Below are 13248 nucleotides of genomic sequence, written 5' to 3' on the forward strand. Positions count from 1 at the left end.
CAAAAAATGAATGGTCCTTAAAGGCTGAAAGGACACACAAAATACATACATTCCTTTCTATGTATGTTTTCATATACAGTAGAACCGCAGAGTTACGAACCAACCAGTCAACCACACACCTCATTTGGAACTGGAAGTACACAATCAGGCCACAGCAGAGACACTCCCCCCACCCCCGCAAAAAAAAGCAAATACAGTACAGTATTGTGTTAAATGTGAACTACTAAAAAATAAAGGGAAAGCAGCATTTTTCTTCTGCATAGTAAAGTTTAAAAGCTGTATTAAGTCAATGTTCAATTGTAAACAGCCATAATGTTTTGTTCAGAGTTAGGAACAACCTCCATTCCTGAAGTATTTGTAACTCTGAGGGGTTTTATTGTCCCACCTATTTTTGTAGTACCTGAATGTCTATAGATCTGAAGATCAAAAGAGGAGGGCTACATCTCAGATCTAACGAAAATTCACTTTTGCAAAAGTAATCTGGAATGAAAAATAAAATGGGAAATTTCAATAAAATATGGAAATGAGAGACGACCAAATATTTAAGGAAGATTCATCCAGGAACAAAACAAAAGTGATAGCAAATTACTAATCCTTTCTGTACTTTATGGTTAAAGAGAAAAATTATACATTAAAAATTTCCCATAAACATTTTAAAACCATTAACAGCTGTTTGTCTGAACATTTAAGATGTCTTTACTGCCAAGTACTATGTTATAATCAAATTAGACCACTAGCTTTAAAACAAGGCCTCACAATGGGAAAAGATGATACACAAAATATAGCAGTAGAAACTGGCGTTAATATGCAAAGCCTTCATTTCAGAACAAACACATGAAATGTATCTTAGAAGACACACCGGACTTTCCCAGCCAGCATGGGATTGTGGGACAGAGTCAGGTCAGGTCATATCACCTGGTCTGTCTGTGAAGTCAGTCAGCCAGCCAATGGGGCAGCTTCACTGAGGGGAACTCTCACTGAGTAATCAAGGTGTTTGCAACAGCTTCCTGAATTGGCTGGCTGGGGCAGTTGACAAAAGGATGTTAGAGATAGGAGGAGAGCTAATCCACAGCCCTGCCAGGGCAGCATTGTTCCCTACACTACTAGTCCTAGTCTATAGGACTAACTTCTACTCCTGCTAGTCTAGAAGATGATAGTAGTTAAAGAGGTGGAAAAGACCAACTAGCTCACTAGTTCCATAGAAGGATAGACTATAGTGCCAGAGTATGTATTAAATATTAAGCTGATACCTCTCACTTCATTTTACCAACATGTCAGGTATATTCTCTCAGTAAGAGGGAAGAGCTTAATGTTTTCATTGTCTGAGTCCAGATATTTCAGCCACCTTCATTTTTGCATCCATGTTTAGATCATAAAGCGATGGTTATATATATCCACAGGGTAGTCAATTACGTAAATGAGATGCAATGGTAAATGTAAAATTGCTTATCCAGGAGAAAGGAGCTGCTTTGAAGAGCACGTTCTATTTACTGTCACCTCTTTTAGCAATGGCAATGCCTGTACTCTCTTGAAAAAGATCCGATTTCATTTTGGAATGCAGATTATACTATTTCGCACTTTCCCCTTTGGAAAATGTTGTGTGTGAATTCTGTGTTTGTGAAAGGTGCCAGACTGAGAGCCTTACAGAGCGAAGGATACAATCACAGAACAGGCAAGATACAATGGCAATGGAAGCTTCTACCAAAGCATCGAAAGCAGGAGAGCAGTGACCAATTAATTGTTGATCTCACTGCTGAAAAAGATTCCAAGATGCCAGATTGTGGTGAACAGTCAACGGGAAAGTGGTCTGAGCACTAAATAAGCATTTGATGAGAAGTTTTAGTGCTAGTGTCAGAAGGACTGGAAATGAATAGGTAAATGGATCTATAGTCCCTAGGCAACTTTTAAAAATCTCAATCTAATATCTAACGTAATGTGTAGGATGCTTTTCTAAACTTGTTTCGCACTTCTTAATTTTCTTGGAGTGTGCCATGTAACTAACTATGCATAAGTAATAAATAAAAAATGTTTTCAATCACTAAAAATTGCAAAACGTAATCAATTATACATTTTAAAGTGTCACATCCTATTCAACTGAATAGTTATACAATTGCGAATGTAACCAACACTAACAGCATGTCTCTGCAGCATTCTAGTGTCTAGACCACACTAGGCATCAAGCTACAGTGCACATTATGCCACATACAAAATGCCTTTAAAAGTATTTGCTCATCCACAATTTGCAATTAGTTTTTATGCATAACACAATGTTCAAGAAGAAAACCACCATAAAAAACATAGCCTCACTGGGACTGAACTTTAGCACAGATTGGCCCTGCTTTCCTTACAATTTTTAAATGGTTAAAAAATGTGAATACTACTAGAGCGAGCAGCCTGAATATTTTAAACATGTTAAAAAGGTGAAGTGTTTCACAGGGTTTTCTGCAGAACTATGCCAATTGCTCCTGACTGGCACCCCTGGTATGGGTAGCACAATGCCTCCAAAATAAATACTTGTAGTGTGGCATTTACTTCCATACCAGGAAGTAAACAGAGTTATCCGAGAATCTCATTCAAATAAATAAAGGTATTTATTTGAATAGGCAGTCATGTAATAGACTTCAGTTTTGGATATTTCCTATTATTCAATGGCAAGTCTGTGTACACAGTGAAAGGAATCATGGGAGAATATCACATGGTATCTTGTTCTATGTTTTCATGTACTGTAAAACATTAACTTGTTCCTGCAGTGTTAATGATGGATATTCTAAAATGTCTGTGAATAAAGATTAACTTAATACAGTTACAGTCAGAACCACGATAAACTAAACTAAGTGTCATGCTAATGTAGGCAGGTCTTAAGTTGGTAAATTGTAACAGCTATGCTATTGGAAGATTTTAGCCTGGATATCAGGCATGTCATAATTCCTCCTTGCTTTGGAATGCAATATTCTAAAAATCCAAATTGTTCAATAAGCCTTAAAATTTATTTCTGTGATAAACAATTTCAGAAATTAGGAATACAATCAGGGTATAAACTTTAAGTATTGTGTACATGGAATATTTTATTTACCTCTTACAAAAAAAAATCTAAAGATCACTGAGTATTACGTAAGTCTAATGCCCTTGCATTTGTAGTGGTATTATTTCAAGGTATTAATTTTACCCAAACCAACAACAACAACAAAACCCCCTGAAGGATTTATGTGTATTTGCTCTGCTGAGCTCTATGTTATTATATAAAGGATGCAAGCTTACTTAAATTCCTTCTAGATGTTTTTCTCATAGTCCACATTTAGGTACAAAAAGCAAGTTTTTCACAAGTTTTTAAAAAGTTTACTTTATTGGTTACAGTTATATAAAATGTACCACGGTAGTCCCATCTAGCTGGTCATTAAGTGCTTGCAACGGCTGAGAGATCTTATGCATCTGAGAGATATCCAAGGTTTATTTCATGCTGGAGGAAAAACAAAACAAAACCTCTCTTCATTTGCTTGCCTGCACTTTAAATATATCCAACAAGGCTAAAATGTTTAAAAGCAAGGACAACCCCATTTGTATGTCAAATTGTAATTTTTAATATTTTCATTAGAATAGTCTTTATATCACTCTCCAACAAAAGAAAATATAACTAACAGCAAACTTTAATACAGGCACACTCTCCAGATTAACAACCCAAAACAAAAACAAAAAGAAATTAATGTAAAATGTAAATCACATATAATACAATTGAAGTGTCCAAAACAATTTAAATAATTTTAAATATTTTATTTTTTTTAAACTTGCTACAAATGCTTTATACAATATTTCAACATAAAGTCCCCATAACAGAAATGTAACAAAATGGGAATGATAGTGAAAGTGAAAGTGGCACAAATTCACCAAACAAGTATTAAACTACAAATTTTAAGAGGTAGATTACTTGTTAAGTCAAGGGGGGAGGGGAGAGGAGGGGGAAGGGGAAGAGGGAGGGTGCATAATGAAACTAGCTGCTTTCCATCAACTGAGTCATTAATCCGGCAGGGTGTATAAATGCACGAGAAATGATATTTCCATGAAAAGCTCTTTATGAGCAGTAGGTCAATTTGTTGCGTTTAAGTTATTAGATGAGGTGTCAGACCTTTTACAGTAATTTTATTATACATTTATCTTTCAAAATATACACCTACACAGCCCCGTTTCTGGCCTGTTTATTAATAAAATAGTACACGGTGTCCAATTATATGGAATTCAGAAATTGGTGCCAGTATTTCATTTCTATAGGAAGAAAGTTTTATTTGCATGTATAAATAGGAGATTGGGAAATTCATAAAATGTCCATACCTGGTTTTTCCCACATCTATGCAGGGCATCTAAAAGACTTAAAAACAAAAAAGTGGGGGTGGAAGGAGAAAAGGAGAAAATTCTGTCCTCTCTACTAGTTAATTTAAAAGAAAAGCTTCAGGAGACTCAATACATGACAAAAATACTTTGAGTGCAGCAACATTTGTCGTCCCTGACTCTACAACGAACTATTGATAAAAGAGGAACCTGCTTTGCAAAGTTTAAGCTGAAATGTCTTTTTGCATGCCATTCACCAAGATATGGGCAAAACCAGAAATCTGAGCTATCAGTTCAGTAGCAGCAGATTCTGTTCAGTTTAGCCCATATTGTTTCCTTCTTTTATTTATTATTAATAGTACCCTTCTCTTTGTATCTAAAACATCCTGTAGCCCAGCATGTGTATCAGGCACCAATGAAGAAAACATATGCCTGACACTAAACATCAGAGCAAGAAGCCTGCAGGCAATCAGCTGCATTTTATGATTGTGAGTCAGTTTCAGCTGGTTTCACAAGCTTGGTGGATTTCACATCCATTGTCGTAGTGCTTATCCTAAATTGAGCATTTAGGGAATTTTGTTTTGTTTTTACAGGAGGTTCCTAGAAAATAAGAAACAAAAACTGAAGATAAATGACAAAAATAATAGTATAAGCTGCTTATGAACTGAATATGCTTCCAAAGAAAACACAAACCAAAGTGTGAGAAGTAGACTTGAAGACAAACAATTGCTTAGTGAAGCAGATGGTTTTGAAAAATACTTAATTAAGATTTCCTGGAAAAAACAAATGTTTGCATGCAGAACAGAATCAAAGTTTGCCGACTGATGCCTGGTGTGTATGGCATCAATTAACGTATTAGGGCAAGAAACCCTTGATTCTTGACATAAATATCAAGGATAAGCAGGCAAATAAAATCCAGGTTTATGAATTTAAATGGCATATTCCTAAAACAAAACAGCAAACTTCCTTTTTAGCTGAACTATCCTTAAGACCAGCCAACAATGCAAGCTGCAACTGGAAATGTATAATATTTGAGACAGAATGTCAAAGCTGTCTCTATGTAAATCCTTATTCATGCCGTGAACACTTTGAAACAACTTCTGTGCGTGCAAAGGATCACTTTTTTTCAATGTGATCTATTATTAAATAGCTAATCAAGATATACATCTCTGGCTCCAAATTCTACTGATTTCCAGTATAATGTCTCATGCAAAATCCTTGGTTACTAACAACAGTTTTACAGACAGCTCTGCAAGACAGCAACTGATTTTGAGGCAAGTACTGTAATACAGAGACATTGATGTTGTGAGATAATTAGGGCTAGCTGGTTTCTCTTGCTCTTTGAAGACATTTTTCTGTATTACTGGCTGACAAAAATTCAAAACCTTTTTTCTGCTTCTCTTTCTTGTGTGTGTGTGTGTGTGTGTGTATTGATTTTGTTTATAGTTCAAAGTAACTGGAGTCTATTTCCCCTTTAGCCCACTGGAATAATGCGCCTGTGTTGAAACCTGTACTTTTAGACAAAGTATTTCCTCCAAAGGATCATTAAAAATGAAAGGCCTGCATTATTGTTTAATCACAAGCACTGTACTGCAACCAGAACAACAACAACAGACAGCTTCTCCCCTATATGAGTTTTGGAACAGTTAATTTGGCAAGAAAAAATATAAGATCAGGCAGTTAAATCTGTCCATCACATCTGATGTTTACTATAAATCACTCAAAGAGGGAGGTACTGCTAAAAGAATTGAAGAAGTATTGAGCAGGAAAACTCAGTGGCCTTGAGGTTGTAAATATTCCACCACATTATCCATTCCAGGATGGAAGGGGCTCAACAGCATTAAAGGACAGGAGATCTCCCAAACTATGGATATCCCTAGACACACAAGAATTCCCAATTATCTCAGAAGCACCTATGCAGAGGGCTAGACCCTTGTGCAATATGCCTAGGACCTATGTTCCCAATATGCCGTGGAGTCCCTAAGTCATCACATTGACCTTGAATCCCCGTCAATACCCACGTCACAACTCCTTTGGAGGGATTGAGAGGTTTGGACCAGGAAGCCAAAAGAATTTCTACCCAGGATTTCTCCATTGGTTTGCTGGCAGAAAATGCTGTGTAGAGTTGGGAAGCCTGAGTTAGCCATTCTCCCAAAAATTTTCTGAGAGGTTTCTGCTATGCTTTGCGGAGGATAAGGGAGATAATGCTTCTGCTCAGGCTCAACTTGCTGACAAATTTTGGGCCTGATGAGAGGGTTTTCCATTCGTATTGGTAGCTAAAAGTGGAGTAGAGCATTTTGCCCTTAATTATATACTGGGGCAAGTAGTTAACAGATTTTGACCAATAACTGTATTATTACTATCTCTGTATTTATTTTTTCATTATATTCTTGTATTAGTCCATCTGTTATGAAGGCAATACTTAAACAATAGCTGAACCAAAATATTTAGGTAAATAGTTGAGGAATTCAGTCATGATTCTGAACATACAGAACCACTATGTATTAAATCAATGATTACTGTGTTTGACTGCACATTATATGCTGTAGAAAGGTCATGTTATCCAATGACATACAAATGTTGTTAAATATGTTTGCCAGGCTTTCCAATTCGGTTTGCTCCATCTCTCTGTGGATGATATTTCATGATGTGATTTGACAAAATACAGAGAGAATGAAGTATGTGCAATGTAGCTCAGCATGACTGAGCAACAGATCCTGCTGCAAGTTTTGCAAAGCTCAACATTCTTTACCTTAAATTTGAGAAAAATTCTACGAAGACCAGGGAACTGGAAAGCCCACATGCAACGTGTTGCTGTTTTAGTCAAACTTGAAGCTAAAAGCTTACCTGAAGTCTTTTAGTTCTTGTTTTGTACTGCTCTCTTCTCTGTTTTCTATTGTGTCTGCATTAGCTGCCTGCTGTAAGCTCCGAGTGATAGGTCCTCCAACCCTCTCTCTAGATTTTACACTGAACCTATCTGCCTTTTTCTTGTTTGCCATGGCAGACTTACTTGGCAAAACAGCTTTATTCTTTTGTATTCTGACATGCAGTTTCCGGGATGTTTTGCTTGAGATTCCAGAATTATTCTTGGCCACCACTTTAGTTTTTTTTCCCTCAATGTGAGTCATTTTGTCCACTCTTACAGGGCTGGAGTTCCTTAACACTGAAGAGGGACTTGGCTTTTTGGATCTAATTGGAGGTATAAATTTTACATTTTGCTTTGATTTGAAGGATGCAGTAGGCAGCTGAATCTGCACAGGTCCTGAGGTTCGTGCTCTCGTCTTGCCCAAGTGAGCCTGCATACTCTGCATTTTGATCTCCGCATCTGCCGTCCGTCTGCGCTGGTTGTTGCCTTTATCGCCACTTGCAGATGAGAAGCTCCCACTTTTTTTGGATGCATTTTTTTTAGAGGAAGGGGAGATGGGTTTTTTGGGACAGCTGTAAGATGCATGTTTGTTCAAACTTCCAATGTAAGTGAATTCTCTATTACAGTACGGGCAGATGTGAGAGTCTGACTCCGATACACTGTTTTTCAAGTCTGCCTTCTGCTGTGCAGATTTATTTTTTTGCAAGATGGCTTTCTGGACAAGCTGATTTTTCTTCTTCAATGCACTTAGTTTTAGCTTATTAGAAGACATTTTGCTAATCTCAACATTGAAATTAAGTCTTTTAGGTTGTCCCATTCGTCTGAAGGTATTTTTTCCAGTGCCAGCTATAATGACCATGCCATTTTTAGGCTGCACAGTCTGCTTCAGTGGTACTGGATTTTTTTTGGGCGTGTATCTCTTTTTGTCACTGGCAGAGGCACATGCCAAGATGTGTTTGTGTAATTCAGGCATGTTATCAACGCTTTTCCCACATTTTGTACAACGAATGGCAGTAGTAAAGGTCTGTGGAATATTATGGGTAGTGAAATTTGTAGCAGTGGCTCCAATACCCATAGGATTTCGGTGGTGATACTGAAATGGAGGTGGTTTAAAGCTCGGATAGTGTTGATTGAGGCCCAAACGAACATCTGGATCTTTTGACTTTACTCCAGAAGCCATTATTTTTATGGTAGTATAAAGCTCTTCAGAGGAGTCATTTAGATCTTCTTCCTCCTCTTCTTTTGAGGGTTCTAAGGAAACTTCTGGTAGGCTTTGCATATGTTCTACATTTGCCTTACTGGGATCTGTAAAATTCTGGGGTCTTAGAGTCCCACTTTCAAACTCATGATGTGTGCATTCTTTGTCTGGATGGAGATCTCGCTGATGTTGTTGCAAATTGCACAAAAAGGCAAATTCCTTTTTACAGACTGAGCATACAAAGATATTTCCTACTCCATGAAGCAAAAAGCGATGTTCTGACAAGTCAGTTTTCTCTCTAAATAGCTGTACGCAGAATTCACATTTGAAGGGCCATTCTTCAGCATGAACAGATAAATGCTTAGTTAGGTCTTTAATAGAAAGAAAAGGTGATTCACAGACATTGCACACAAAGCTTTTACTGAACGTTTCCTGAACTACATCTGTTTCACTTGAAGTCTCTCGATCGCCTCTTGGCTTCAGGTGCTCACTTTCCATTTCCTCTTGTTTAAAAGCTATTATGGGGAGAGTACTTTCCAGATTATCAGCAGGGGAAACAACTGAAGAAACTACTGAAAGAGGAGGGGGAGAAGGAGATGAGGAAGAGGAAGAGGAAGAAGAGGAGGAAGAAGAGGAGGAGGAGGACGACGACGAGGACGAGGAGAAAGAAGAGGAAGATGAGGACGACGAGGAGGACGAGGACGACGAGGAGAGGTTTGGAGGACCAGGTGAAGCAGTAGTAAAAAGTTCAACAGAAGGAACAGGGGATGGAGAAGGAGATACTGTAGGTGAAAGGATTGGAAGTGGGGACTGTGTAGCAGTGTCACAGAGTGGTGATGGGCACAGACTGGGAGTGACACTGGCAGAGGCATCTGGAAGTGGTAAAGGAATAGTAGGAAGGAGTGGAGGGGGTGGCATAGCAAGTGTTAACAGAGGAGGACAGGGTGGTGGGGAGGAAGGATTTGTTGGCGTTAGAAGAGGGGGCAACTGACATGAGGAGGATATAGCAGATGTTTTAGGCAAAGGGGAAGCAGAGGAACAATGAGAAGGGGACTCAACAGTAGGTGCTGACAGACCACGATCAACTTCAGTTTCTGGCTGGGGTACTGCTGATTTACATGGACTTGGGCTTCTATTCAAAGTCAAATCTGGTGTGCTTTCAGTAGCTACATCCGTTCCGTTATATTCATTCAGCAGAACTTTTTGTAACATGCATGTGGTTGGTTTCTTCTTTTTAATACCACTACATGCTGGCTGCACTGAATTATTTTCTTTGTATTCCTTAACTTCAGTGTCACTATATGGCTTCTTATTCACACTTAGATCCAACACTGATTCCCAAGGAACCTGAGTCTTGCTTTTGACATCAGACCTTTGTTTTACACCACTAGATAAATCCAATGGCTGCTGGTTGCACACACTACCAAAAGTTGGAGTTGTTGTCCATTCCTTAGATATTTTATAGTCTTCAAAGCACAGAGGACTCATAGTCTGTCTTTCCTCCCTCCCACATAAGCTCCATGCAGGTGAGTTGCTGTGACTTTCTAATTTTGGCATCTTTGAACCTAGAACTGTATCATTCCACATGGTTTTTCCATCACCTTGTTTGCTGAAGTCTCGAAGCGCAGGACTGTGCTGTGGAGAACTGGGAGGAGAGCTGGTTCTCCTTTTAAACCTACTAGATACTGAAGGCAAAATGGGTGAAGATGTAGCAGAAGGACCTAATTTAGGGATTTCAGTTGCTGCTGCTGCTGCTGGAGTTATCTTATTACTATCTTGTGTCTGAAGAAGTTGTTTTAACTTGGATGACAAATAAACACTTTTTTCTTTATGAAAAGGTAAGCTCTCAGCTGTTGAAATGCTAAGAGGAAGACTTAACGAACATGAAGCAGTTATAGGTTCTGGATCTATTTCAGTTTTTATTTTAGGTAAAAGAGGAGGGCTGGCAGTCCTCCTCTTTTTGGATTCATTGCTTCCACCGCTAGAAGGCTCCTTAGGAAGATCAGTCATGTGTGTTTGTGTAGACTTTAAATTTTGAGAAATTTCCACTGTGACTGGACTAAGTAAACAATTTATTCCATACAGGTCTGCAGGATTGGATTCCATCTCAATCACATCACAATTGGTAGTGCTACTGTTGGACTGAATTTTACCATCAATATAGTAATTTAAATTTTCTGAGATATTGCTAGAAATATCCATAATATATATGTCATCTGCTTCACCATCCTCTTCTAATTCTGTACTTGCTATATACACGCTCTGGGCTGGTTGGGCCTGCTCGGTTTGAAGTTGTGGTTCCTCAAGAATGAATCCTTTTCTCCTGACACCTTTGGGAATAAGATGACGCTCATGAACCCTACGCTGGTGCCTACGCATGTTAGTATGAGTTCCAAAAACCTTTTTACAATATTTGCAAGGATGCAATTCTTTGGGTTCCTTGTTCTCCTCAACAAAGGTAGAATTTGACATTTCTTGGGAGACCTTCTCAGAATCCAAGACTGTGAAGTTTTGCACAAGATTGGAAACGTTGACTTCATCTTTAAGAACATCATCTGCAAATGTCTGTCCATCAGCAACATCAGACTGCGGGGCCGAAGTTAGTGTTAAGAATGGTTTCCTTTTTGGCCCTGCTTCATGACGCCGTTCATGCCTTCGCCGGTTAATTTGAGTGCCAAAGGCTTTCCCACAGTATCGGCATTTGAAAGCATGATTGACACTAGATATATGAATATGCATGTGGCGTTCAAGTCCTTGCTTTGTTGTAAACTTCCTCTCACAATGCTGACAGGGAAACATAAATGTTTCCTGGAGGTCACCATTAGATACACCTTTTGCTTTAGGAATTTTTACAACAGGTGTTTTCTTCGGGGAGTTCTCTGGAGATTCTTCCGATATGCTGTTTTGTTCCTCCATAGAGTCTAGCTTTTCTTCACACACCGCTGTAAGCTCTTTTCCAGGACTTTCTTCAGGTAAATTAGCATCTTCCACCTCCTCTTCATCTTCCTCCTCCTCTTCATCTTCCTCCTCCTCCTCCTCCTCCTCTTCATCCTCCTCCTCCTCCTCCTCCAAATCATCTGATCCACAAGTTATTGCTCCTGGTTTGTCTTCAGGCATTGTTCGTGGCTCACTGGTAGGACTTGGGATCATTAGTTTTGGAAGAACATCTTGATTTACCATCTCCTGAATCACAGCTGTTTGTTCCAGTGACAGGACAGCAGAAACAGATGGCTTTTCATCTTCCTCTTTATAGTCTAAGAAAGAAAGAAAAGGAGGAAGAGAAAGAAAAGCATTAGTGAATTTAGCAAATTTTCCACAATATTATAATCCCTTTCATTTCCCGTGTCCCCCCGCCAATATGCTCAATATTTATGAGTACTAGTATGCTACTGTTTCCTATTGTTAAGATACAGTGTTTAGAACGAAAATCTGTATTCATATTTTCCTGTCTGCACTTTTTTGACCAACATGTAGGGGACTGAATTCAATACACTGAGAAACTGAGAATTACTGCTAACATTGTGGCCAGCCAAGCCTCTTCCAAGAAAGAGAGCAGGGTGTTGGTACATTTCACTGTGTATTTCTGGATATTAAAACAAAAATCATCAGATGAAATTAATTGACTTTTGTCACCATTTTTAAACTCGGGGAAACAAGACCTTAAATTTGAACTCTGCCTGGACACACATCTAAGAAGTCAGCCAAATAAGTTTTAGAATTTGGCTGAAAACTAAAATTACTTTAAATTTTGTTTATAATAAACCAATCTGGGTTTGTTTGGTGTTTTTAAACACATTGTAAAACACACTATTCGATCCAATTTGTTATTTTCCATTCCCTAAATTCTGTTTCCTGAGTAGCTATAGAATCCCCACAGGCACAGCCCACCCTCTTCTAAATCAGATATACTATGAGCATCATTTGCTGCAGTAAACTGGCTCTGAAGGCACTTTTGTATGCCAGTTTCATCTACCTGCCTTCAGACATCATCAATACCTCCTGATGAAGGGAATGCAGCTATCCTGCTGATAATGTGCACAAGCAGAGTACGTCAGCAGAGCAGTTATGCAGTTAAGGCAAAAATTCCTCCCCTGCCTCCTTTATATATCTAGCTTGGAAATGCTGGGGTATGCGGGGGGGAGGGGAGGTGTCAGATTCCCAGGATTACTAGTTTTTAGTGGGTTGGTCAGAGGGTAGTTGGAGGAAAAGATCTTGAATGAAGCCGGTAGTTACATGCTGCCCTTACCTCCTTCAATTATATCTCCCACTGGTCCAACAACAAAGCCAGGGAAGACAGACTTTACATTCCTGATATTTCTAAACCAAAAAAACAATCAGGAAAAAAAAATCTTAAAAAGATCTTTCAGGCCTTTAAAATATACATCACAATGTGAAAACGGGCAGAAACCAATTTTCAAAAATATGCTCTGCAGGTCACCTTTAAGACAGACTGCATCAATTGTTGTGTGAGAATTTTTAGAGGTGGTATTTTATTCTGTTTGCATTATACTGCACTTTGTTTTATTCTGTTGTAGAGCAATCCAAATGGCTGGGCAAAAGGCTAGGGCAGCCAGTGGCTATATAATAAAATTATTATACCATGATTCCCAAAGTCATTTGGTACTACATCTTGATCCTATTTCTAAGTTTCAGAAGACTTAAATTTAAAATAAGGACTTCTTTATTATGTTCCATCTGAGGGTTCGGGATTTTGTGTTTAAATTCTGTACTAAGCTAACTCTTCTGCACTGTATAAAGTGTGAACAAATGACATACTTCTCTGAACGTACAACTAGTAACTTCAAGTTATTTAACACTACAAGATAGCTGGGCACACAGTATAAACATTTTTATAGTGCTGCTG

At 38.5% G+C, this 13248-nt stretch overlaps 1 protein-coding gene across 10 annotated transcripts in view; it reads right to left on the reverse strand.

Annotated features, from left to right (window-relative positions):
- The window catches only part of PRDM2 (PR/SET domain 2), a 118389-nt gene that overhangs the window by 21308 nt on the left and 83833 nt on the right, over positions 1 to 13248 (reverse strand). For 6 of the 10 annotated variants that reach the window (XM_074933953.1, XM_074933951.1, XM_074933948.1 and 3 more), the window contains one exon: positions 7168 to 11638. In XM_074933953.1, coding sequence (XP_074790054.1) covers positions 7168 to 11638 — 4471 coding nt within the window. Of the gene's footprint in view, positions 1 to 3368; positions 3458 to 3939; positions 4921 to 7167; positions 11641 to 12630; positions 12690 to 13248 lie in introns of those variants that run through there. The other 4 variants (XM_074933954.1, XM_074933950.1, XM_074933949.1 and 1 more) reach the window with 4 other exon arrangements.

This window comes from Natator depressus, chromosome 18 (assembly GCF_965152275.1).
Source record: "Natator depressus isolate rNatDep1 chromosome 18, rNatDep2.hap1, whole genome shotgun sequence".
NCBI lineage: Eukaryota > Metazoa > Chordata > Testudines > Cheloniidae > Natator > Natator depressus.